Here is a 25,764-nt window from a genome sequence, read left to right as displayed (position 1 = left end):
GAGGAAGGTCAAAAATGGGCCCGGCATTCCTCGCCCCGTTAATTTTTGGCTTTCTTCTCGCCCTTGCCCATAAATAAACGTTAATGGTCAGCGCGTCGCCCATTATTTCTATATTGAATGCAATCAAAGACCATTTAAGGATGGATAAACAATAAGTATTCAAACAAACAAACAAACAAACAAACAAACAAATTATGAATTATTTTACACCATATCATGTACATCTTTGACCATTCCTTCACTTGACACATGCGTCTGACACAGTACGCCGGATTAAAACCTGACGTTGAGGGCGCTGCACAAACACATCCTGATTTCCCCAGGGCCACAGGTGTCCGGAGTTGCCGGTGTGTACATGCCCCTTCTCTCCATGTATACTACACGGCAACTCCACGGACCTGTGCCAAGGGCCAAAAGCACAGTCGTTTGGTGGGCTATTCAGCTCTGGGACTATTCGCCCCAAAGACGAGTGTACAGAAGCGAGAAACAACCCTCGCTTCCTCGCTTCTGTACACTCGTCTATGGGTGGAATAGTCCCAGAGCTGAACAGCCCACCAAACGACTGTGGTTAGGAAAACTTGATAAATTTCTATATTCTAAGTTGCCCGATAAATTTCCAGTCATATGTAGGGAGCTATCATTATTGATCGCCGGGGGGTCCGAGGAATGTTGGGGGGGGGGTGTCACTCAAAATATTGAAAACTACAAGGGAGGTTACTAAAAATGTAGAGAGGAAGAAGGGGGTTTACTCAATTTTTTGTGCGAAACAAATTGTAACACCTCTCAGATTGTACCATTACACACATCAGTTTCTCAAATTTACAATGCGAGGGGGGTATACATGTACCCTCCTCTCGTGTTCTCCCCGTTGGGGTGTTTGTGAAGGGAAATCAACCAAGGGAGTGCGACATTCAAGTTGGTGATGTCGTCGTCCATTCTTCACCTACAGTCCGTGATCTTGGCGTATTATTTGATTCATGTATGTCTATGAAACCACACATTTCCAATGTATGTAAATCAGCGTCATTTGCTTTGTGGAAAATAAGTAAAATCCGACATCTTTTAGATCAAGACTCGACAGAAAAATTAGTCCATGCCTTTGTAACATCAAGGCTTGACTATTGTAATAGTCTTCTTTATGGTCTGCCTTGCAATCTACTCAATAAGATTCAGTTAATCCAGAACTCGGCAGCACGTGTAGTTTCCAGAACAAAGAAATCAGATCACATTACCCCTGTGTTGAGTAGATAACATTGGTTACCCCTACAGAAACGTATTGAATTTAAGATTCTCTGTATTGTATACAAGAGTTTACATGACATGGCCCCTGTATATCTTCAGGAACTATTAACCATTTGCTCTTCTGGTCGTGCCTTACGTTCTTCCGTTCATGGTACAAATATGCTCTATCAACCCATTTGTAATACAGTTTTTTACGGTTACAGGGCTTTTTCCGTTTGTGCTCCACGTTTGTGGAATAGGCTGCCATTTTTATTGCGTTCATGTTGCTCTTTTAGCAGTTTTAAAGTTTATCTTAAACACATGTTACGTGCAGAGAAAACGAACAAAAGGGTGAACTCAGCAGTTAACGTTTAAACAAATTTATTACGAAAATAAAACTAGTTGCTAAGTCAGGGATAGAGTACAAGCTTTAAAAGTGTACAGACTACTTATCTCAGCTGGGACGGCAAAGCTCCAGTCTCAGAGTTGTAACAGTCAGTCGGATGAATGAACAGTCCTTTGGCTTGCAGGCTTGAAGCTGCACAAAGTCCACAGTATAAATCCAGCGTTGGCAGTGAAGGTCTTGAAAAGTCTTGAGAATGACTACTGCTGGAGTTTAGTAACACACAAGAGACACGATCCCAAAAGTCTGACTGGAAGCTGAGCACGTCCCTTTTATAAAGGCATATAAGAACAATCTAGAACTTTTATTGACATGCTAATTACTGTTCTAAAATTATCTCCCTTACACAACTAATCAACTTTCCAGAACATTCCAAACATGACTAATTGAATTCAAAGTTGTGAGGTCATCAAGGGCAGTGACCTTGAGAATGTTCTAGACTAATTGAACTCAGGTCATGATGAGTGTGGGGAAATGACCTACATAACACACCCCCTCTTCAAAAAAAGAAAATTTTTCAAAGAAAATCTTTCTTTTACAAATGTAATCTTGAAAGGATTTAAGTACTCAAATTTGTTTTACTCTAAAGTAAAATTTCTTGAAAGTGAACAACAATAAACTCTAAATACGAGAGAGACAGTCTGCAATTAAATTGTCTCTGCCTTTGATATGTCTAATGTCAAGATTAAACTCCTGTAACATTAAACTCCATCTTAGCAATCTCTGATTTTTGCCTTTAAATTTCTGCAGAAAAACAAGAGGGTTGTGATCAATATAAACCACTATTGGCTGATTTGAAGAAGTAACATAAACTTCAAAATGCTGTAAAGCTAATATCAAAGATAAACACTCTTTTTCAATTGTAGAGTAGTTTCTCTGGGATTTGTTAAATTTGCGTGAAAAATAGCAAACAGGATGATCTACCCCATGACTATCCTCTTGCAATAAAACAGCACCAGCAGCCGTATCACTAGCATCTACAGCTAATTTGAATGGCAAAGTGGAATCTGGTGCAGACAACACTGGGGCAACTTTGCAGTATGGCTTTAAGTGTATCAAATGCCTGTTGGCATTGCTCTGACCAAACAAACTTTACTTTCTTTTTAAGTAAGTTAGTCAAAGGCTCAGTAATTGTGGAGAAATTTGGACAGAATTTTCTGTAGTAACCAGCCATACCGAGAAAGCGCATCAGTTGTCGTTTGCAGTTTGGTATGGGAAAACTTGAAATGGCACTGATTTTGGCATCAACAGGTTTTACCTCACCCTGTCCTACAGTATGTCCGAGGTAAGTTACCCTAGCCCAACCAAACTCAGATTTGGCAAGGTTGACAGTCAACATTGCTTTGCTCAGTCTCTCAAAGAACTTCCGCATGAGCTTGATGTGTTCCTCCCAGGTGTCACTATACAGGACGACGTCGTCAACGTAGGCTGCACACCCGTCTAGCCCGGATATGACGTCGTTGATCATCCGTTGGAACGTTGCCGGAGAGTTCTTCATTCCGAATGGCATCACCTTGTACTGGAACAATCCGTCTGGTGTAACAAAGGCGGATATTTCACGAGCACGATCCGTCAGAGGGACTTGCCAAAATCCCTTCAGTAGGTCAAATTTTGTCACATACTTGGCTTTTCCCACTCGGTCGATGCAGTCATCAATCCTCGGGATTGGGAAAGTGTCTGTCTTTGTTAAAGTGTTGACCTTCCTAAAGTCCGTGCACATACGATAACTGTGGTCTGATTTGGGAACAAGTATGCACGGCGAACTCCAGTTACTTTTACTGGGTTCAATAAAGTCATTGTTCGGCAAATACTTGGCTTCCTCCTGGAGATATTCCGCTTTTGCAGGATTCAGTCCGTCTGGATGTTGTTCCACTGGATTACTGTCGCAGACATCTTCGTTGTGGTAGATGACGTTTGTCCTCGTTGGAACATCTTGGAACAAATGTTCATGGATTGGTTCTTTCAGCTGTTGTTGTTGTTCTGGCTGGAGGTGTGCCAACTTTGTAGACTCCAGCTTCTCCAGGATTTCTGAGTTCTGAAGCTTGACCGAGCCCAGCTTTGAGTTTAGAGTATTTTCACTCAAGTCAGTTTCAGTATCACTATCTTCATAATGGTTTGAACTGACTGCACTGACAGGCTGAGTTATAGTAGGATTATCCCTATCCAAATATGGCTTAAGCATATTATGTGACATAGCTGTTTTTGTTTTCGCCTGTCAGGTGTTATTATGATGTAATTTAAATCACTCAATTTCTTATCAATTAGGTATGGCCCAAAGTAACGAGCATGGAGTGGTTTGCCAGGAATTGGAAGTAGAACAAGAACTTTTTGACCTGGTTCAAACTTCCGTTTTGAGGTGCTTTTATCATATTTGGTTTTCATTGACTGCTGAGATGACTCAAGATTTTCTCTGGCTAATTCACATGCTTTAGAGAGTTTTGTACGAAAATCTGACACATATTGCAAAATATTCAGACAATCATCATCTTCTGATAGGAATTTCTCTTTAACGAGCTTAAGTGGGCCACGGACTGTATGTCCAAATACAAGCTCAAATGGGCTAAAACCAAGAGACTCTTGAATTGACTCTCTAACAGCAAAGAGCAGAAAATGAATTCCTTCATCCCACTGCTTCTCTGTGTCAAAACAGTAGGTCCTAATCATGTTTTTCAAAGTTTGATGAAATCGCTCAAGAGCACCCTGACTTTCTGGATGATAGGCGGATGACCTATACTGTTTAATGCCTAGCTGATCCATTACTTGTTGAAAAATACCAGACATAAAGTTGGAGTCTTGATCGGACTGGACACATTTAGGGAGGCCAAATAAAGTGAAAAATTTGACTAAAGCTCTCACTATAGTCTTTGTCTTTATATTTCTCAGTGGTATGGCTTCTGGGAACCGAGTTGATGTACACATTATTGTCAGCATGTACTCATTTCCTGATCTTGTTTTTGGTAGGGGCCCAACACAGTCTATTAGTATCCTACTAAATGGTTCTTGAAATGCAGGAATTGGCTGTAAAGGGGCCTTTGGAATGGTCTGATTTGGCTTTCCTACCACTTGACATGTGTGACAAGTTTTACAGAAATGTGCTACATCCTGCCTGAGATTAGGCCAATAAAAGTGACTGAGAATTTTATGATAAGTTTTCCTTACTCCCAAATGACCAGCCCAGGGCGTTTCATGGGCCAGGCGCAATATTTCAGCGTGATAGGGCTTTGGAACCACAATTTGATGTTTTATAGCCCAGTCGTCATCAACCAAGACATCTGGAGGTCTCCATTTACGCATGAGAATACCAGATTTTGTATAATAGGAAACAGAGCTATCTGAAGTTTTATCTTCATCATCTACCCTGTCAAACAAACACAAAATATCTGGGTCTTTGTGTTGTTCTGCAATGAGATTTGATCTAGAAAATGTCTGACTTTGGTCAGCAGAAGTTTTACTGGAAGTTTCAAATCCACGAGGGATAACGGAATGCTCCGTGTCAAACACCTGACTGAGAAAGGTGTCATTTAAGTCAACATCTGTGACATTATTTTTGAGAGTATTTTGATTCTCGGAAGTTTTCTTTGACATGGCTCGAGTAATGGCACATGATGGGAAAAGGCCGGGAATGTCTTCCTCTATTGGCTCTGGATTTTCATCTAAACTAGGATTATCAGTCACAAGTGGATTAGTAATGACCTTGTCCCCAGCAAGGTCGTTTCCAAGAAGAAGGTGAATCCCTTCAAAAGGCAAAAAAGGCCTAATACCTAAAGTCACAGGTCCAGAAACAAAGTCCGAAGACAAATAGACATTATGGAGAGGAACAGGAATGTAGTCATTACAATCTACCCCCTTAATAAGAACTTTAGAACCTGAAAATGACTTTTCAGAAACGGCAGGGTATCTGCCAACAAAGAGACTGGGAAGCCCCGGTATCTCTTAAAATTTTGACAGGGGTAGCGGAAGAGAAATCACTAGAAAGTGATATAAAACCATTATGAATAAATGGCTCGAAAATACCCATAATGCTATCTTGAGAAGAATTGACCTTGACCTCATTAATTGGGGATAAGAGGGGTTTAACCTCAGAAAATGTGTTGCACACATTATTAGACTCTAATTGAGTTGATGAAGAAATAAAGCCGTTGGCTTAGATCCACTTTGACCACTTTGACCTTCACGTTTTCTTTTCAATTTGAAACACTCTGACATTAAATGGCCGTCTTTCTTGCAATAATTACAAGAAAGTGTACCGAACTGTTTGTCAGAAGGAGATTGAGACTTGGGATCTGATGATGTGGGAGTGTTACTTGAATTCTGTGAACTGTTGTCATTTGTTTTCTACTCTCCTTTGAACTCTCCTTTGAAAAATTCTTGGATGAAAAGCTGGAGTTAAATTTACCTGCATTGTTTCTGTAGAAAAGGACTGGGATGGTTTGCTAAGAAATGAAGATTTGTGGGTCAATGAATAATCATCGGCCAAACGTGCAGCAACCTCCAATGTATCTGCCTTTTGTTCATGGATAAACGTCTTGATGTCACTCCGGATGCACCTTTTAAATTCCTCAATCAAAACAAGCTGTCGTAATTTGTCATAATTCTGACTGACCTTTTCCGAAGAACACCAACGATCAAACAGTTGTTCTTTTGTTCGAGCAAATTCAACATAAGTTTGATCCTTCACCTTCTCACAATCCCTAAATTTCTGACGGTAAGCTTCAGGCACCAACTCATAACCCTTGAGAATTAATTCCTTCACAGAATCATAATCTGAAGCCTGCTCTACTGACAACTGAATGTAAATTTCTCTGGCTTTACCCACCAAAGCACTCTGCAAAAGCATAGACCAGGACTCCTTAGGCCAATTCAGACTCTGAGCAATTTTCTCAAAATGGAGAAAATATTTATCAACATCCTTTTCTTGGAAAGGGGGAACTAACCTGAAATGCTTAGTGATGTCAAAATTGTCTGAAGGGAAGAATTTTCCTGACTTTCCAAGCTCTAAACGTCTCATTTCTAACTGCAGTCGGTGTTCAGCTAATTCTCTTTCCTTTTCTTTTTCCTCTCTTTCTTTCTCCCTTTGTCTTTCTTCCATTTGCAATTCTTTTTCTTTCATTTCCAATTCCCTCTCTTTCTGTCTTTCTTCCATTTCTAATCTTTCCTGCCTTTCTTTTCTTTCTGTCTTTCTTCCATTTGCAATTCTTTTTCTTTCATTTGTAATTGCATTTGTATTTTTTCTTTTTCTAATGCCAATTTTTTAAGCTCCAAATCTGCCTGAATTTCTAATTCTAATTTTTTGAGTTCGAAGGAAGACTCAGGCTCATAATCTTTTAAGGCAGACTCTTCAAAATGGCCAGAATTAACTAAATGTTTTGCAATCTTGAATTGAATTTCTCGCTTGCGCATAGATCTTTTGACATCTACTTTAAGGAAATTTGCCAGTGCTATGAGGTTGTCTTTTCTGAGGGAATTAAATGTGTCCTGATCAAGGTCATCCATAAATTCGTCTGGCTTAAATTCCGCCATGATTAAATTTCGCTGAGTTCACAGTATATAGTAGTTTTGAAAAGGTAGGCAAAATGTTGTCAAACGGCTCAAAATATTCGTCTCCCGGACGAGCCCCAATTTGTTACGTGCAGAGAAAACGAACAAAAGGGTGAACTCAGCAGTTAACGTTTAAACAAAATTTATTACGAAAATAAAACTAATTGCTAAGTCAGGGATAGAGTACAAGCTTTAAAAGTGTACAGACTACTTATCTCAGCTGGGACGGCAAAGCTCCAGTCTCAGAGTTGTAACAGTCAGTCGGATGAATGAACAGTCCTTTGGCTTGCAGGCTTGAAGCTGCACAAAGTCCACAGTATAAATCCAGCGTTGGCAGTGAGGTCTTGAAAAGTCTTGAGAATGACTACTGCTGGAGTTTAGTAACACACAAGAGACACGATCCCAAAAGTCTGACTGGAAGCTGAGCACGTCCCTTTTATAAAGGCATATAAGAACAATCTAGAACTTTTATTGACATGCTAATTACTGTTCTAAAATTATCTCCCTTACACAACTAATCAACTTTCCAGAACATTCCAAACATGACTAATTGAATTCAAAGTTGTGAGTCATCAAGGGCAGTGACCTTGAGAATGTTCTAGACTAATTGAACTCAGGTCATGATGAGTGTGGGGGAAATGACCTACATAACAACATCTTTTTAAACAGTATTTTTAGATCTTGTTAGAACAGTTTTGTACTGCGCTTTGAGATGTTTTTACATGTAAAGCGTTTTTTTTTTTAAAGTAATAAATGTTATTATTATTATTATTATTATTCCATTTCAATAGTAAAAGACAAATTGAAAACACCTCTCAGATTGCACCAGATGGCACCATTGCACACATTAATTTCTCAAATTTTTCACAGGATCTAGGACAAGACTGAATTGTTGTGAATTCATCCTTTATTATCACAGAAACATATTATAATTGACTTCAGTTCAATAACCATTTCGACAACTAACCATACCGTATTCAGGCTTTTCATTAGAAGCTGGCAGCTGGAGAAATAACACAAGGAGGTCACAGATTTTCCATTCCTGCATATTCTTTGGTCTTCAATCTCTGGCAAACTCAGGAGTATTTTTCACAAAATGTGTTGTCATGGTTTGGTTTTTGAATATTGTGACTAGAACACTGATCATGCAAAAATTGTAATAAAAATGTCAGTGTCCAACGTTATTTTCAAACAATTTAACCGAGTGCAAAATAAATTGAGAGATTGCACCATTACACACATCAATTTCTAAAACTTTTCAATACAAGTGGGGGAATCCCCCTCTCATGCTCTCCTCTTGAGGTGTTTTAACAGTTTAACTTAGAGAAAAAAAAATTAAAAACAACTTAGATTAGAGCAGACTTCAGCATTGCACAGATCAATTCCTCAAAAATTTCCATTCAAGATAGGGACAGCCCCCTCAGACGCTTTCCCTCTCAGCATCTTGTGTGTTCTCCCCTTGTACTTTAAAATTCTGCCCAGTCAGATAACCTAGTGAAAACCCTTTCATGATACACATCCAAATTACACAATACTATATGGTTGGATATTGGTTAAGTGTGTGAGCTTTTATATCTGTATATTGTTGTCATTTTGTGCTGTATTTTTGTAAATTTTACAAATACATGTATTGGTATGTAACTTTTATAAGTGGGGGTGGTCAGTCAAAATTTCTTAAAGAGTGGGGGTTACACAAATTTATCATGGTTGGCAGGGGGGGGGGGGGGGGGGGGGAACTCAAAATTTTGGAGTTTCCGATAAAATTCCTCCAACACCCCTCCCCCAGCCATATTTTTGATGGCTCCCTTACAATAGCATTCTATTTTAAAATTATTGTTCAGTGGAACACTTATTATCACATTATAATTATAAGCCATTGTTTATTTTGGAATTAATTTCTCAGGGTTTGTTGCCTATCATCAAGCTATGCTGTCACTGTAGATGCAATTCGTTGAATTCATTCATGTACAGACAAAGAAGGCATGTAGACAGTGATGAGTGGGTGGATAGGGTAGATAATACAGCTACTCATTGGGCATCGGTTTTCTGATGCTGGAAGCGATTCTGTAGTTACTTGAACCCTTTCAGCACTATGGTATCTCCAAACCCAATTGTTGTCGATGGAAAAGTCAGGTCTCTACACAGGAAAACACGGGTGGAAGGGTTAACCCTTTGAGTGCTAGAATTTTTCTGACCAAAATTTTTGTGCAACATTTTACCAATTTTTCATAACTCTTTCTGCTTTTAAAATTTGGACCAAATGGACTTCACATTTCTTTACGAGCTGTTTTTATCAAAATTTTGGCAAAATCTAGAAAAAATTGACCGGGCTAACTTTTATACTGGCGAAAAAAATTGACTTTGGCGCTCAAAGAGTTAAAATGTCAGCAAGACCACACATATTATTTAGAAGCACTCTTTTCTGTAAAGATAATCCCTGATTTCTGAGGGTCAGATGACCAAGGAATTAAGGAGGAACATAATATTCCTGGACATCTTACAGAAAACTTCCATTTCATTCCCTTTTTTAAAAACAAAATAGGAAGCATTTCCTACGTTATTTATTTGTTACTGTTTTGCAAAATTTAGTTACCTCTCAGAAAATGAGCATTTTCTTAAGTTTCTCCACTTTCTTTGAAGCTCTTGGATAGAGTCACAGACACAAAGATATTTTGATTGCAAGTTAAAAATGTATTGATCAAAAATGTTGTATTTGCACCAATAGCTCTACTTTGATACAAAATTACAAGACTACTTCATTCTGAAAATATACTTTGTGATGTTCACAATTGTTAAAATCAATTTTCTGTGCAAATACAGAAGTCTGTGTTGTCTGATAAATAAATTCAATTCTGAAGATGTAATATTTGGATGAAGGAAAGTTTCCTTTCATTTTGGATCCCTTTCGAACCATCGTCCATAAATGGCTGCTGAGACTAGTGGATCGTGTACGGTGCCATCAATCCATACATGGTCATATGGGTAGATTGAATTCCATCTTGAGATTGGCGGTAGCACTACGTTATTGTTGAGCACCATCGGAAACAAATAAACGCCGTGGTCAAAGTTGCCAGAGAGGCTTAATTTTTCAAAGATGGTCGAAGCTGTGCTGACTGGAGACCCACATTTTGAAGGGCTGTCACCAGCACACTTCAGCAGGACACAGACCTGGAGGTAAAACTTTGAGTAGGCAGAGTGATAACCATTAAAGACACCCAAGGCATAGACTTCTGTGGAATAATTTGCAGGGTATTTGGTATATGAAGCATTGCAGCACAGCCACCCGTCACAAACTGATGTACTGCCATGGTCTTCTTCTAGAAGCACAAAAGTATACAAGTCATTGTCAAGGATACCGTAGAAGGTGTCCTCTGCCTCGTTGGTCCATTTCAGTGGCGAGTTTATTGTCTCTTTGGACGCTGAAGTCCGGTCAGCATTGGTGCAACATCGATGGTCACCCTTGATGGTCGGCACCCAGCCAATCAGTAACTGGCCATTGTTGGTAGCCATGTCATAGTGGTACTTCACCGCACCATTAAGTCCATTGTAAATACCACTCCCTGTGGCGCCCTCGTTTGGCATGTGAACATTAGATGCTAACAGGTTGACACCATGTCCCATCGCCCAGGCTTGTTGGATATTCACCGCTGTTAATGTTGGTAGCCCGTCAAACCACGCTGCTGGGAAAACAATATTCTTGATACTTTCATCGTAAATCAACTTGAGTGAAGGCTCTGAAAAGAGCATATCGTAGCAGATTATCAAACCAAAAGATCCAAACGCAGTGTGGAAGACTCCAAAATTTGTCTTATCTGTCCCTCCTGGATTAAAAGTATTCTTCTCATCCCCAAACAAGTTGATCTTGTAGTATCTTCCAACAAGCGTCCCACCCACATCAAAAGCAACAGCAGCGTTGTACTGATACCGACCGTCTGACGGACAGTACACGTCTTCTGATCGGTCACAGTAAGTCACTGCCCCCATGCCTGCAACAACCACTAGACTGTACTCTTTGGCGATGCAGCTAAGTCTCCGCAGCACTTTTGTGGCGTTGTATCGTATGGGATCATCACATGGATTCACATGCTTGGTGTGAGGGAAAGGTATGGTCTCCAGGAAGGGAAGAATTGTGTTGCGATCATGCCCAAATCCAAATAATCCATATTCTGGGAAAACAATTATCTGTGAACCCTGTGGAAAAAGAAGAATTATGAAATAAAAAAAATGAAGAAAATAATTCTTGTAATTCTTTTACAACTTTGGTAGTATATGTACATGTAGTGTCTGTCATTTGTTTCATTCACATGTACATCATGTAGGCATACTACAGTAACTGCTACTTAATTTTGTTGATCTGTTTACACAGTGAAGATTTGAAAAAGTTTGAAATCCATACTGGTGATAAAAAATTCTGCCAGGAGCTATTTTCATTGCATTGTTCTCTCTAAACCCCCTGAGACTTTTAATTGTAGGAACAAAGCACAATTTTTCATTATTTACTGTGAAAACTTGCACTATTGCTTTATCATTGGTTCATTTACTTAAATTTGTAGAGTGTTTCATTGTGACGATGGACAATAGAGATATACCGATTCATGATTGAAATAAGGTAACACTGCTTGGATAGGAGATCCCTTCTATGTGTTGATACTCTGAAGGAAAGTTACATGATTTGATCAGGTAACCTTGGTGACAGTGAATACTATTGCCAAAAGTGAAAAAAAACCCTGCTTGGACAATGAAAGGTGACACAAATTTGAACTAACATTATTGGAACGAATTTGGGATAATTGGATGGTCAAGTAAGGTCAGTTTAAGCTGCAAATGTAATCTAATCTACTTTTCTTTTTAAGTTACACACTTGTTTTTATGAGTAATTTGTAATATTACAACATTCAGCTATACGGCATCTAACGCTTTTGAGAAATTTGAAAATTATGAAGATCCAATCATCCCAAATTAGTTCCAATCGTGTTAATTATAAGATGTAACTTATGAACAAGTTCACTGAAAATTTAAATATTCACTAAAAACCAAAGAACTACTACTGTAAATATCACTGTTCAAAAGTAATACTGGACCAGTGGCATCTCCTTATAGTTGTACGGTATCTTTTTGCATTTCCTTACCAAAGAATGCATTGTCCAATCTCAGGGAGATGCTTGGGATTCCTGACACTAAGCCATATTGTCTTCAAGAATGTTACTTTAAATCCTCACTGATGGATTTCGTTGAGTAAATTCAGGTGCTTACATATATATTTCCAGCGGTCATATTTGAATTGCAACTCAAGAATTATATTGTCATTAAAATGTTAGTGAGTTCATTGCCATGTTTGAAAAACATTCTGTCGTCACACTTCAGTATGCATTTTGTGCATATAATTTTAAAACAACTTATTGAAAAATAATGCAAAAAGATATAGCCATTTGGGTTTTAAACTCGGTAACATTGATGATTTTTTCCTATCTTCTTTATCTTTCACATTTCTGCGCAAAAACAACATTTTCCGTCTTACCTTGGATGATGCAAGCTTGGCTTGCACTTTGTACACATCTAGATTAAGATTCATCCATTTGACAGCTTTTTCTCGTGACGGGACATGGTGTGTATCTTGGTCTGACACAGGTACATGTTCATACACCGCAGCTATGTAGCCATTGTCCCTGAGTAGAGCGCCATCGTGTCGTCTGAGAACAGCAGTCAGGAAGACCGTCAAAACTCCTATAAAGTGGTTCCTCATGGTGGAATTTGGTGTTTCAGCTTGTCAGGCCACCTGAAAGCATGCACAGTTAAAAAGTCAGGAAGGTGAAATGAGAATCAAATATATTATCTGGTACACAATGGGTACAGTGAAGTTGCATGAAGACATTTCAACACTGTAATATAATCATTTTGAAACAACTTACACTAATGCATTAGGGTCTTTCTATTCATGTGCCTCTTGTCTGTCAACAGAGTGACCATTTACAAGTTCATTGTATATATATATAAGGTAACTATTGCCATAAATTGTTTTATCCAGATGGACCCTGCACATACAGCATTTTATCATGCTGAATTTGATGTGAACTGGACTGTGACCGACGAGTGACCTCGTTCTTCAAAAGTTAGTTTTAACTATGTACGATCATGTTTATTATAAGGACATCCGATGGCAAGCTGAATGGCTCTAGCTGCTTGAAGAAGTGTTTGGCATGACTCCAAAGTTGCTGCAACAATTCTGAGATCGATGAAGCAAAGTATGTTGATTTGGAGTTGGCTGTTCATGGAGATATCAAACCAAACCAGCTATAATAAAGATGAAGAGTTGATGCACAGTTTTGAGAATTTCCCTTTATATGAAGGTATTCAGAACCTCTGTTGATCAGAATCTCAGCTTTCAACTTCAAACTCAAACATGGTCTGTGTTTACGAGATGGCAGCAAATGTACATCTACCCGGTACTTATACTGAATACTGATAGTGATTGATATCAAATTTGGTTGTCCCTAAAGCAATATCCATTTTTGAATCTTTGGATACATGCCTCTGAAATTCACTGCAGAAGATGAAAGTACATGTGGAAAGCATGTTACATGGCAGGTACATGTATGCATTCGTTGCAGAGCCATGAGAAATTTTGATGTTATCACCAATGTTAAATGGTTGCATTTTAACACACCAGCAGTTTTGGTCATGTATAGTTTATTCTACCTCAAAGTTTTATAATTTATGTATTAACATTGATATAGAATTTATTTCAAATACTGAGGATAGGTCACAATGTTCAACATGGCACTCTATGGCAAAATGATAGATTCAGCAATTGTTAATGGTAGGGGGCTGGACTCGATTAGTATGATACTTTTTTTAGTATACCCAATTTACTAATCCTTAATGTGTCTGTATTTTTTTTTCCATTTTTTTTCCTGTTCTATTGGAAAATAAATATGCAAAATTCAAAAAAAAAATCCAAAAATGTTCTTAATTGTAAATAAAGTATTACCTGGCAGCAACATGCAGTAAAAGCCACCAACATATACATTTGGAAATGCATTTTAATGGTCTGTTGGGATAATTTTAGACCTCATTAGATACTTCGTTTATTCACTACATACTCTGTTTATTCATTACATATTCCTCAGACCTTATTACTACTGTAGCCCTCGAGGTCTGAGCTGATTGTTGAAAAAAGAGCTGCGAGTACATATTACTACATCAAATGACTATAAAGTCACATGATGTATTTTGTGAGGTCTGAACTTATCTTCAGGCGTTCTATGACTCCAACAAAAGATTAAAGCCAACTGGACTCAATTGAACCCTTCTTGAAGTCATATGAAAAGTATGATCAATATCATCGACTGGAACTTGCAACATGCCAAAGGCCCCTTGACATTGACCACAGCGTTTGTAGTGAGGACATAAACAATTTGTAAATTACCAATCTGGGCATGTTTATCATCTTAACATGCATGTACTGTGTTGCTAATGACAAAACTTCCAGAATGATTTAGTGTAGGAATATTATCTTGATACGCCATGGGATACAATGTACCAGTTAACACAAGATGATCATGATGGATTTCATCCATTGTACCTGACAGTTTTTCACTTACGTCTGGCGTAAATTCCCCCAAATCTTCTATCTACAATGTTTGTGAGCCCATGTAATAAATAAGGTTTTCAAGTAGTCAAGTTTTAACATAGTACATCGATTTGCAAGATGTCGGACAACTTTAGAACATATGTTATATACTGATTGTGGTTTTACAAACAATTATCTTTCAATATGCTGAGTAAGTTGGCACACACAATGTTGCTTGGCCTAGCCTTCTGACTGATGACATTGACTGATAAAATTATTGTCCTTTAATAAGTCTAGAAACCTCAAAAACAGCTGGCAAGACAACGCAGCAAATATATTTTCCAGGAAGTACCCAAAGCATGACCAGAACTATGGCGTAACATTGTCAAAGCTTTCCAAGCTGCTTGCGGTGGAACTGTGTACATGTGAACTTATCTGGACCCCGTAGCCAGTGATTGCCAAATATTCGTCCACCATTCCAACCCTAGCATGCCTGGGGCCCACCTCTAACCCTTTTCTGATCAGTATTAAATCTGTTTCCCATCGGTATGGTGACACGTACTGCCCTGGTGGTAATGGTGTCCTGAAATGGGCCGTGTTAGTGAAGGATCATCTCGTAGGGGGAGAACCATTTGATTTCTGGGGGGGGGGGTATGGAGGAAATGGGTATGGGAGCAAATTTTTTTTTCCTGTCAGAGTGACAGCAATTTTTTTTTCTACTGTCTGACCTGCATCAATTTTTTTTTTTCAAATGGAGTAGCAGTGCAAATTTTTTTTTATTGGTCATCAAGTTTGTAATGCGTTGTATATAAGGGAACTGTCATTATTTATGGCCTGAAACTCCAAAATTTCAAGTGAACCCCCCTCCTCGCCAACCCTGATGAATTTGAGTAACCTCCCTCTCTAACTCTGAAATTTTGACTGACCCCCCCCCCCCCACTTAGAAAAGTTAAATACCAATACATGTAATTGTAAAATTTACAAAATACAGCAACAGTAAAGACCTTTCAAATCCTAATGTACCCTGCTACACTATCATCAGTTATCTCATGATGGTTCAAAAAAGGTGAACACATCAAAATGAAATTCAAAGTCAAAATAAAATAAAGATATAAAAGCTCACGCAGTATCTAACAATATAGTATATTGTTTGGTTTGGATGGGTATTATGACAGGGTTTTCACAAGGATATCTGACCGGGCAGAATTTGAAAGTACAGGGGAAGAACATGCGAGAGGCTTAGGGGAGAGTGTCACAGGGGCTTTCCCCTATCTTGCATGGAAATTTTTAAGATATTGATGTGTGCAATGGTGCAGTCTGGTGCAATCGGAGAGGTGTTTTTTAATTTTGTTACTAAGTGAAACTGTTAGAATACCCCAAGGGGGAGAGCAAGAGAGAAGAGGGGGTTCCCCCTCTCGTATTGGAAATTTTGAGAAATTTATGTGTTTAATGGTGCAATCTGAGAGGAGTTTCAGTTTATTTTGCACTTGGTAAAACTCTTTGAAAATGACATTGAACACTGATATTTTTTACATTGTCATCGTCATTCTTGTGCCAGATTAGTTATTGAGAAAGTTCGCCACTATTGACGGACTCTATAGTGAGCGATCCGACGTCTGGTGTCATATTATGATTAACATGACCAAGCATAGATGTAAGTTCTCAGGGAAGATGTTATCTTTTGTGGTCAGAGAAACAAGGCTCACACATTGTATTTCATTATATTTGTTGTTTCTCAATTTTTCATTGTCAAGGTACATCTTTCTAACATATTTATATTGAGAGAGAATAATATATTGGTTTAACACTAGTTTATTGACTCCTGTCTTGTGTTTTGAATTTTCACAATTTACAGAAGTCAAATGGTCCCCTTTAGATAGTGCCTATGCCATTGAGATATTGCAACAGAAATCCTGAAATATGACTTCTTGGGTCAGAGAAGGGAAGGAAAACATTGAGTGTACTGAGGTGTAAAGTAGACCTATGTAGTGTATGCTTATATCATAAGTGCTAGGAAGAAAACAACATAAGAATTGCTTGTGGTAAAAACATATGCGCCGCCTATGGCGGCGCGCCGGCAAAGAATACATGAGAATATGGTTTCCAAATTTTGCTAATTTCTGGTGCATTGTGACAATTTTTTTTTTCACTTCTGTATGTTATGACAATTTATTTTTTCTCAGGCCATGACGGGATCAAATTTTTTTTTCTTCTATCACACCTTGCAACAAATTTTTTTTTCTCAAAATCCTCCATATCCCCCCCAGAAATCAAATGGTTCTCCCCTAGTTACTTTGTTCTGGATCCCCTGTTTGCCCTTTGTGCTGCCCTCTAAATTGCTCAAAGGTATGTAAGCAAACAGTGAAAGGGTTTATTTATACCGATTGGTTTTCAATTTCGGGACCGCTCCGCGCCGCGCCGCGCCGGAAACCCTGAATCTGGACGACTATGTCTGCATATTGAGCAAATAACGTACGAACAAACGACAATAGATGGTCTTTTGTCCGACCAAACAGTTTTGCCGGTGCGTTAGTGCCCACGCTACGGACACAAGAGCAATGCATGTTTACGAACTGATGAAAGTGTAGTTATCTCTGTCTGTGGTGGATATAATTCATATTCCGGAAGCCAAGATGTTTTTCCATCTCGTAACCCTACTTACCGTTCTAGCGACGTGTGCAGCGAGCGGCCAGCCAGATGTCAACTCAGGTGATCCGTGCAGTGATGGTAAGGCAAAATTATGTACACAGTATATCGCCACACTATTACTTCTGCGTTCTCGCAATCAGATTTAAAAACTCGGTTATTGTGTTTCAGGGAATGTTTACAGCCCCAGGGATACCCAGTGCGGTCTTCCGTTGTTTATCAATTGAATGTGACTCTGTAAAGCTCCGAGAATCGGTAGGTCAAATCACTGTAAACACGAACGTTTCATCTGATTCCGCCAGCGTCAAGCCGACGTCTCCCACTGTAACGCGCCGTCAGCTTGTCTTGATGGTCTACCTCGCATGCGCGGTTGTGTGTGTATATCGAGCATTCGATTCGTTCATATGGAAAAAAAAGTTTACGGAAAGAGCTGTCAAATTGCAGGCGACACACGCATTGTATAAGAGTGGTCGCCTTCTGGTGCAATCGATATTTTCCGGTGATTATTGACATTCGTCTGTAAAAGTATCGCTTTGCTCTCAAAAAGAGAGAAATACGTGACCTGACCTTGCCTTCAAGGATGAACCATTGTAATAAGGGTCAAACCTTGGACACGGGCGGGGAGGGTTGGGAAAATTGAGTGAGACGTTTTTTCAACCATTTACTACTGCATCTACTAAAGCTATTGCTTATTCATGGAAATGCCTGCATAGTTTTTCCCAGTTTACTGTGGCGATGCATTGTTTTTGTTTCTGCTCATATTTTTACTTTTGCTCTCCATCTCAAAATGCTGAAGCAGAAAAGTAAACTAAAATTATTTCCCATAATATATAGTGTAGACATTGCAAATTAGAGTCTGCAGAACTTAACTTGCTCTTGTTCAAATCACAGAAAAAGTTTATGAATTACCGAAGCAATGCATGTTATTTAAAGTGATAAGCAGGTTAGTCTTGATATAGTAAATTTCAAGTTTTGGTGGATGGATACCTCTCTCAGTCTGTCAATGGATTGTCATAAAAATTGAATAAGAATACTGCTTGAAATTCTAAGGTAAGCAATCATAACTGAGAATAAAAAGAGTATTAAGTACAATTTCATTGAATTTTACTTTTCAGTACATTACTAGCATTCTGTCATTTCTGTAGACCTGCTTACTATTGTGTGTTTTATGTAGGATGAATAGATAAATCAATTATCAATTAAATCAATGATTGAACAGTTATTTTTCAAGTCAGACCAGTGTTTGGTAGTGTTCTGGCAGTTGTGTTAAATGCCACAATGCTATTGCATTCAATAGGTGTACCAAGATTGAGTAAGACGCGGTGATAACTTGGTCATAGAGGGCACATTCAAGATTGAATGAGGTGCCATAAGATATAGATGCTCACTCATGAATATTTATTGGGAGAGGGAGTGTTGGGTATTGATTGTCTTCTTTTCAACAATGCCTAAATGTTTTTAAAGGAATTCCCTTTGAGATCTTTAAAAATATTCTTTGAAGCCCCCCCCCATGGAATTGCCAGCCCCCTAGTTAAGCTTGTAACCGACTCCAGCGAGAGGGATGAATGGGTATCTGCTAAATGTCAAAGGTGAATTAATTACCGGTACTTGTCATGGAAATCTTTAAGGCATAGTCCACAATGAATGAATGAACAGCAAATGACATTACAAATTACAGAGCAGTACAAATGACGGAAGTGACTTAAATCCCAAGAAAACTATTACCACAGTGGACTGTGGTAGTTGCCTACGAAGAAAACGTACTCTGTGGTGTTCACTCTAAAATAGCTTTATGCAAATCCCCCTTATTTGAACATATTGTGGAGAATTGGTAATGAATGATCTTGAAATCATTGCAGTGTGACACCCATAGATATGACATATTTAGATAAACTTAAATTATTAGTAATATTTGAATATTTGTTTAAGGGGAAAATCCATTTTTCTATGCCTATTTACATGTTATGGCAAAAAGGGTAATTCTGGCAGAACCTGTGTTCATCCAAACTTAAAAGCAGTTTTGGAGATAGTTCTTAGCAAATGAGTTTGGTTTTGCTTGACCAGGACTAGTAGATTTCATTTAGAACTACTAAAAATGAACTCAGCTGCTAGTCCTCCTGGGTAGTGGGTGATTTGATCCTACATCGGGCCCTAAGGGCAGAACCGTTTGATTTCTAGGGGGGTGGAGGAACTGGGTATGGCAGCAAATTTTCCCCACCACTGTGGCAGCAATTTTTTTTCTCTTGTATGTCCTGCATCAGTATTTTTTCCCACATGACGCAATGCAATTTTTTTTATGATTACCAGTTTTTTAATATGGGGTTCTTGTGTTAATTACATGTCACTGGTCAACAACTGCATATCTAAATATAACAAATAGTATTCTATATGAGCCCAGGACAGATGACATTAAATTAGAGAACAGAGATTTAGTATAACAAAGGATTGTCTCAAATGAATTTTTTATTGCAACATAAACCATGAAATGTGTTTGTCAGGACATAGCATACCAACAAAAGCCTTTTTTGTAACAAGATTTGACCTAACTTTTGTTGTGTGTTTATATCACAAATACTGCCAAAAACACATTGGACACTTCCCCTTCTGTTTTGAAAATGTTAGCACACCTCCAGAGAATGAGGAGCAGATTTTCCAAATTTTGTGACAATTTTTATTTCTTTTGATCGGCTATCATCATTTTTTCTCACGACATTACTGGATCAGTTTTTTTCCTTCTTCTTCCCCCCCCCCCCCCCCCCCCCCCGGACAATTTTTTCTCCAAAAATCCTCCAGCCCCCCCCAATCAAATTGTTCTCCCCTAAGAGGACCAAGTTAAAGGTAAATTTGTTGGTTGTAACATCTGCTTTGGAGTCATGCATTCATATTTCGCTCTGCTGTCAGTGACGAGGAGCTAACATGTACCAGATACATGTAGGCTGATGGTCAATCGTCCAGATTTCAGTCTGTCAGTTGTCCGTCAGCATGTGACTTCTTGTCTTAAATTGTTGGTCTGATTGCTTTGAAATTCGGCATGCAAATTCCTTGGAGTGACCTTACTTTGCTTCATTCTAATCGAAGTGAAATTTGCATATTTGTATTTTTGAGACTATTTTTCTCCTGTCAGGTAAAAAACCACTTCTCTTAAAGTGCTTGTCTAATTGCTCTGAAATTTGATGTGAAGGTAGGTTCTCAGGGATGACTTAACCCTTTCACCCCCAGTTCCCTGTATACAGGTCCAACTTTACCATAGAAAACAATGGATTTCGGACAAACCATGGTGGTGAAAGGGTTAAGGTAGTACATGCCTTGAAAGTGAAAGATTTAAACTTTTGCTCAAACTTTCCTTAAGGAGTCTTTCAACCATTCTCTTTCAAAATCAAGAATAAAAATAGGGGTCAGAATACTAGAGAAACAAATAACCCAAGATTTACCAATAGTTAAAATTCCAAATTGCCGCCATCCTTGTGTGAACTCTATTGAGAAAAGTAAAATTTTCAAATTCCGAAAAATTAAACCCATGAAAAGTTTTTTTACACCAAGAGCTTTAAAATGAAATCCCACAAGTGGTAGATCAGAAAAGAATTGTAAAAGTTTTAGAGTCTGAACATCTGTCTCTGAGGCACATTCTACCTTAAGTCAGATTTATTCAAATTGTGGAGAAATTTCATACATATATTTTTGGGGGCAATTTTCTTTGTTTTTGGGAAAAATTATTTCTCCGATATAACTTGTCCAATTGCTCTGAAATTTGGTATGCAGGTTCGTTAAGTTTCCTTAGTCAGTTTTGTTCAAATCATAGTGAACTTTGTACATTTGTTTTTTTTTTGGTGAGGGGGAGGGGGAAATTTTTCTGTTATAAATTCAAAGGACTGAATCATTATAATATCAAGGTTTTTGACTGGGCCACTAAAAAGCAAACGAGAAAAATGACTTATACTGTTAGTAAATAACCTGTATGAAAAATATCTATGGGAACGCAAAACACATCTTTTAACATTCTTAACATAAAATTTTATCATCTTTTTTTTCTTTCAGATTTCAAATTTTATCTTCATTCATGTTTCATTTTGCAGACAATGTAATCATAGAAGGTGATATTTCAATACCGGTAGAAGAATATATACAACATCATTTTTTGCGGCATGAACTGAGGCACAGGAGAGCTGTAACAAGTCTACCGGAACTGAAGTGGCCTAATGCCACTGTACCTTTCAAAATAAACAGACACTTGAAAAGTAAGTGGTTTGTAACATTGGTTTCTATAGGACAACAAATTTTTAAATCAAAATTGACAGTTTGTGTTAAAGCAGGGGTAGGAGGGGAATGGATGCAGTCCACTTGTAATGATATTGATCAGTGTACTCGATAGTAGGAAAACAGAGGGGCAACCTATATACAATGTACATAACAATACATAATTTGCATTAAAACAGAGGGGTGCCGTGCTCACCCCTCAAAATCCCCTTTTAGAGAGCCCTGCTGATACACTGTTATCAATACATGTGGTACTTTTTGCATGTGAATATTTTTCATCTTCATGTTTCAAATTAATCATTGTAAATTCTTAAATATATTAACTTCTTTTGTTTCCTTGTTTTTGAGGGCCAGTTTATTAAACCTTTGATGATCATTTCACTGTCTTCCTTTTTAATGTCAACTTGTGAAGTGCATTATTACTATTTACATTTGAATTCTACTTTGACCAAAATTCATTTGTCACCAATAATATGCAGTCTACACATAGAGTTAACAAGCTCAACACTGTGTTATCTCAACTTGCTTTAAGAAGTAGGACAAGAAATTATAAACAAACATAATCAAAAAATTGTCAAAAGTTACAGCTAAATCAGGAATTTTAAATTCCCCCAAACAGATATGTCGATAACACAGGCAGCCATTTTGAATTTCAAATATTGATAAATGTTGGGTAATTTTCTTCATTAGTACCAACCTTTGAGTGGTCAATCCCAATTTTTGTTCTTGATTTTGAAAGAGAATTATTTAAAGATTTCTTGAGGAAAATTTCAAGTCTTTCATTTTTTAGGTGTGTTCTGTTCAACTTCAATAACATACATTTCATTATCCTCTCTCCCTGTTGGTATGTTGAATTTCAAAGTCTTTGCCTAAAGAACAAAATGCAACTTAAACAATAAGCACTCATTGCTTTTGCTGATGAATGATTCCTAGTCTGGACTAGAATTCACTTGACAATGATCGAACATTGCAGGTATACAGACTTTGTTGACAAGTTAAGGTAGAAAGCGCCTCGGACAGATAGTTGGGCTTTCAAATTTTATCAATTTTCTTCTGATCTACCACTTGTTGGGGCTCATTTTAAAGCTCTTGGTGAAAGAAAAGTTTTCATTGTCTTCGTTTTTCCAAAATCAAAAATTTTATTTTTTCCCGTAGAGTTAATAAAGAGATGGCAACCATTTTGAATTTCAAAAATCGGGGAATCTTAGTTAATTTTTCTCTCTAGTACCAAATTTTGCATGGTGAACCCTGATTTTTATTGTTGATTTGGTAAGAGAATGGTTAAAAGTTTCATTTAGGAAAGTTTGAGCAAAAGTTGAAATCTTTCATTTTTGATGTGCACAACTATACCTTAACCACATGTAAGGATATGATTTTGGAGTACAGCAAGAAATTATATACTTTTGTAATTTTCTTTCTATATACTTTTGTTATTTTTGCTTCCATACCATGTTTCTGATTTGCTTCTGGTAAATCATGGTGTCCATGCATGTCTTACCTTGATTTTCTATAGTTTGCACTTTTTCTTGAAGCTATGTGCATACCCATGAACCATCAAAGGAGCCACTGTGGCATATAACTGAGAAATAATGTAGCACTAAAGTACTCTTTCACAATTGGTGTTGTCATGGAAAATTTTTGCATATTATTAAAGCTTAACCCCAACTTTACAGACAGATTCAGAACAATCATTGTCGCTACAGTCTAACACTAATCGACTGCACCTCGCCGTTCCAATATTTGATGAAAAATTTCAGTGAAAACTTCATCCATAGATCAAACTGATACAAACTTCCCAAAGGGTTTACAGCTTGCAGAGAGCAATTATCAAGTACAGACACGTCGTCTTACAATCACACCTTTGTAAATCACCCGACTCGTTCAAACTCAGACATGACAGACCTTGATAGAGCTCTACCAATGCCACCAAACAAGTTACTTCCAAATTCCATTCCCATGAACCAAAGGTTTCTTTTCACTTCACAACACTGTGTAAAAATCAAACACCCCATTCCCATGAACCGAAGCTTTTTTTCACTATGCAAAAATCAAACACCAACAGCCTATGAAGGGAAACTATACAGAAACCTTTAGCCACTTTATCATCAAAATTGGCAAAACAGGTTTGAAAGCAGTGGAGACACTTTCCAAACACTTTCCGGTCAATGTTTATTGAACAAAACACAATTGCAGTGGCTGGGATAGAAAGTTATAAATTTTCAGTTTTCACACAAATTATCGAAATGAGTGCACAACTTGAATAATGAATAATTTTAATGGAATCGAATTACAGTAAAAGTTCTTAGCTCAGCTGTGTCACTATATCATCAATATGCCATTAATGTTTGCTGTGATTACAATTTACTATATTTTTACTCAATGATTGTTGTGTATGATTTTTAGTGACAAGTTTTAGGCTTATACATACATGTATACGCAGAATATGGAAAGAAAGAGAGACAGACACAGACATACTGGTAGATGTAGATCTATACATAGACAGTAGCCTCTACTGTCTATGATCCATGTACATTTGTACTTATACATATTTGTATGTATATTACTTTGTTCTGCTTTGTTCTGATATGAACATATCAACAAAAGTGAGATGTTTAAACATAAAATTTTTTGGGAGATGAATGAATGATAACTTCACAAACCAAGGGAAATTTTATGTTTTCTCAATTCATTATCTATACGTACAGGTTATTTTTGGACAGTTATTCTAAATGCAATAGCTCACTGGGAAGAACATACCTGCATCCGATTTGTCAATTGGACAACGGAAAAGGACTACGTAGAATTTGCTCTTGGAAGCTGTGGGTAAGAGAGAACGTATTGTATCGTTGATTAGAGTACGAAAGTGTGACTGTTTGAAAATACAATGTATAGTGCAATGGGATTTACCATGTGGTACACATTTCTGGTGGCAAATGTCACAGTTTCCATCATTTAAACATCGTCATGAATTATCTGATACTGTGGCCAAACATCAAGGGTTACAGAGCTTAGAGCTGCAATATGTTACTCTTGACCAAATAAACTGTTCTTATTTATTTATTCTCAACCGTAACCTATTCAGTTTTCCTTCAAAGAAAACGAACCAATAACACAACAGTCTTGACATGAAACTGAGCCTGCACGTCTAAAGTTTCACAGCTTGAAGTCCTCTATTTTCCATCTTTGGACAAGTTTAATGTCATGTAAAATCACACCTTCTAGGATTTGCAATTGTTCAGTGCTCTTTCAGTGTTTTTGCTAAGGTTTGGAATATTAATAAATGATTTGGAAATCCCAGTAACATTTCTGCTGTCCCCTAATCTGATTGCATTGATACACCGGTACCAAGGGGAACCCTGGTAAAATGACTGGGGAACCCCGGGGGAACCCTGGTAACATTTACCAGGGTACCAGCCTTATCAAAAACACTGTCTTTTGGTGGTCATAGAAGTATTCATTGAGTTCAGTTTATCAGATGTGGTGTATACAAGAAATGAAAACGAGTGAAAAGTTTTCATTTATTATGTGCTATTTTAAATCCATGACTAAAAGGTCAGTAGCAGAAAATTTTCATGAGTTTTTTCACTGTTTTTGTTTTGTACATCAATTGCATGTTCACGCTGTACTCCCCAAGGCGTGTTGAAACACTCACTATTTAGCTCCCCAACGGAGTGTCTACTTGTGTAAGATGCATTGCTATTGTTTACTTTTGAGTTGTAGTTCAGACCAGAATTCACTTGTCAACAATAACAATGCAATTTACACGTGTATAGACCAAGTTTAGAAGCTGAATGCAGTGTATCAATTCAGAAAAAGAACAAGAAACTGTAGTTGCCATTCAAAACTAAAGTAATGAATAAATTTGTCAAAATTTGCTGCGACTGGTGCATTATAAGACAATGCAATGTAGTCCCGGAATGTGGTATACCAGGAATGGGAACAAGTGAAAAGTTTTCATCTAGAATGCCTGATTTCATATCAATAATTAATAGATATGAAAACAGACATGTTATTTTGTTCAAAGGTAGATGCAATGGTACATACCGGTATAGCAAAGTTGTAACATATCTCATTTCCCCCGTGCTGAGAAACAGTAATTGCGTGTGTTAAACAGAGTATGCTGATCTGGCCA

General features: G+C 37.8%; 2 protein-coding genes across 4 annotated transcripts in view; one reads left to right on the top strand and one right to left on the bottom strand.

Moving 5' to 3' along the window:
• Positions 1–7,615: 7,615 nt before the first annotated feature.
• On the bottom strand, positions 7,616–25,743 carry LOC139150989 (pantetheinase-like). 2 transcript variants are annotated; one of them, XM_070723501.1, is made up of 4 exons: positions 25,677–25,743; positions 24,390–24,449; positions 12,681–12,938; positions 7,616–11,353 (listed from the first exon to the last, which is right to left on the bottom strand). In XM_070723501.1, exons 3-4 carry the CDS (start codon positions 12,903–12,905, stop codon positions 10,052–10,054), a joined length of 1,527 nt encoding a protein of 508 aa, XP_070579602.1. In that variant the 5' UTR covers positions 12,906–12,938; positions 24,390–24,449; positions 25,677–25,743; the 3' UTR covers positions 7,616–10,051. The 2 variants fall into 2 exon arrangements, with proteins under 2 accessions (XP_070579602.1, XP_070579601.1); XM_070723500.1 differs by lacking the exons at positions 24,390–24,449; positions 25,677–25,743 and adding an exon at positions 17,395–17,741.
• Positions 17,201–25,764, top strand: part of LOC139150987 (bone morphogenetic protein 1-like) — a 90,867-nt gene continuing 82,303 nt past the window's right edge. Inside the window, exons 1-3 of one of the 2 annotated variants that reach the window (XM_070723494.1) lie at positions 17,201–17,459; positions 21,414–21,613; positions 24,338–24,455. In XM_070723494.1, coding sequence (XP_070579595.1) covers positions 21,436–21,613; positions 24,338–24,455 — 296 coding nt within the window. In that variant the 5' untranslated portion in view covers positions 17,201–17,459; positions 21,414–21,435. The remainder of the gene's footprint in view (positions 17,460–21,413; positions 21,614–24,337; positions 24,456–25,764) is intronic. The other variant, XM_070723493.1, reaches the window with a different exon arrangement.

This window comes from Ptychodera flava, chromosome 15 (genome assembly GCF_041260155.1).
Source record: "Ptychodera flava strain L36383 chromosome 15, AS_Pfla_20210202, whole genome shotgun sequence".
NCBI classification, from domain to species: Eukaryota; Metazoa; Hemichordata; class Enteropneusta; family Ptychoderidae; genus Ptychodera; species Ptychodera flava.
Note: the sequence above shows the minus strand (reverse complement) of the source record. Positions and strands in the feature narration are given on the sequence as shown.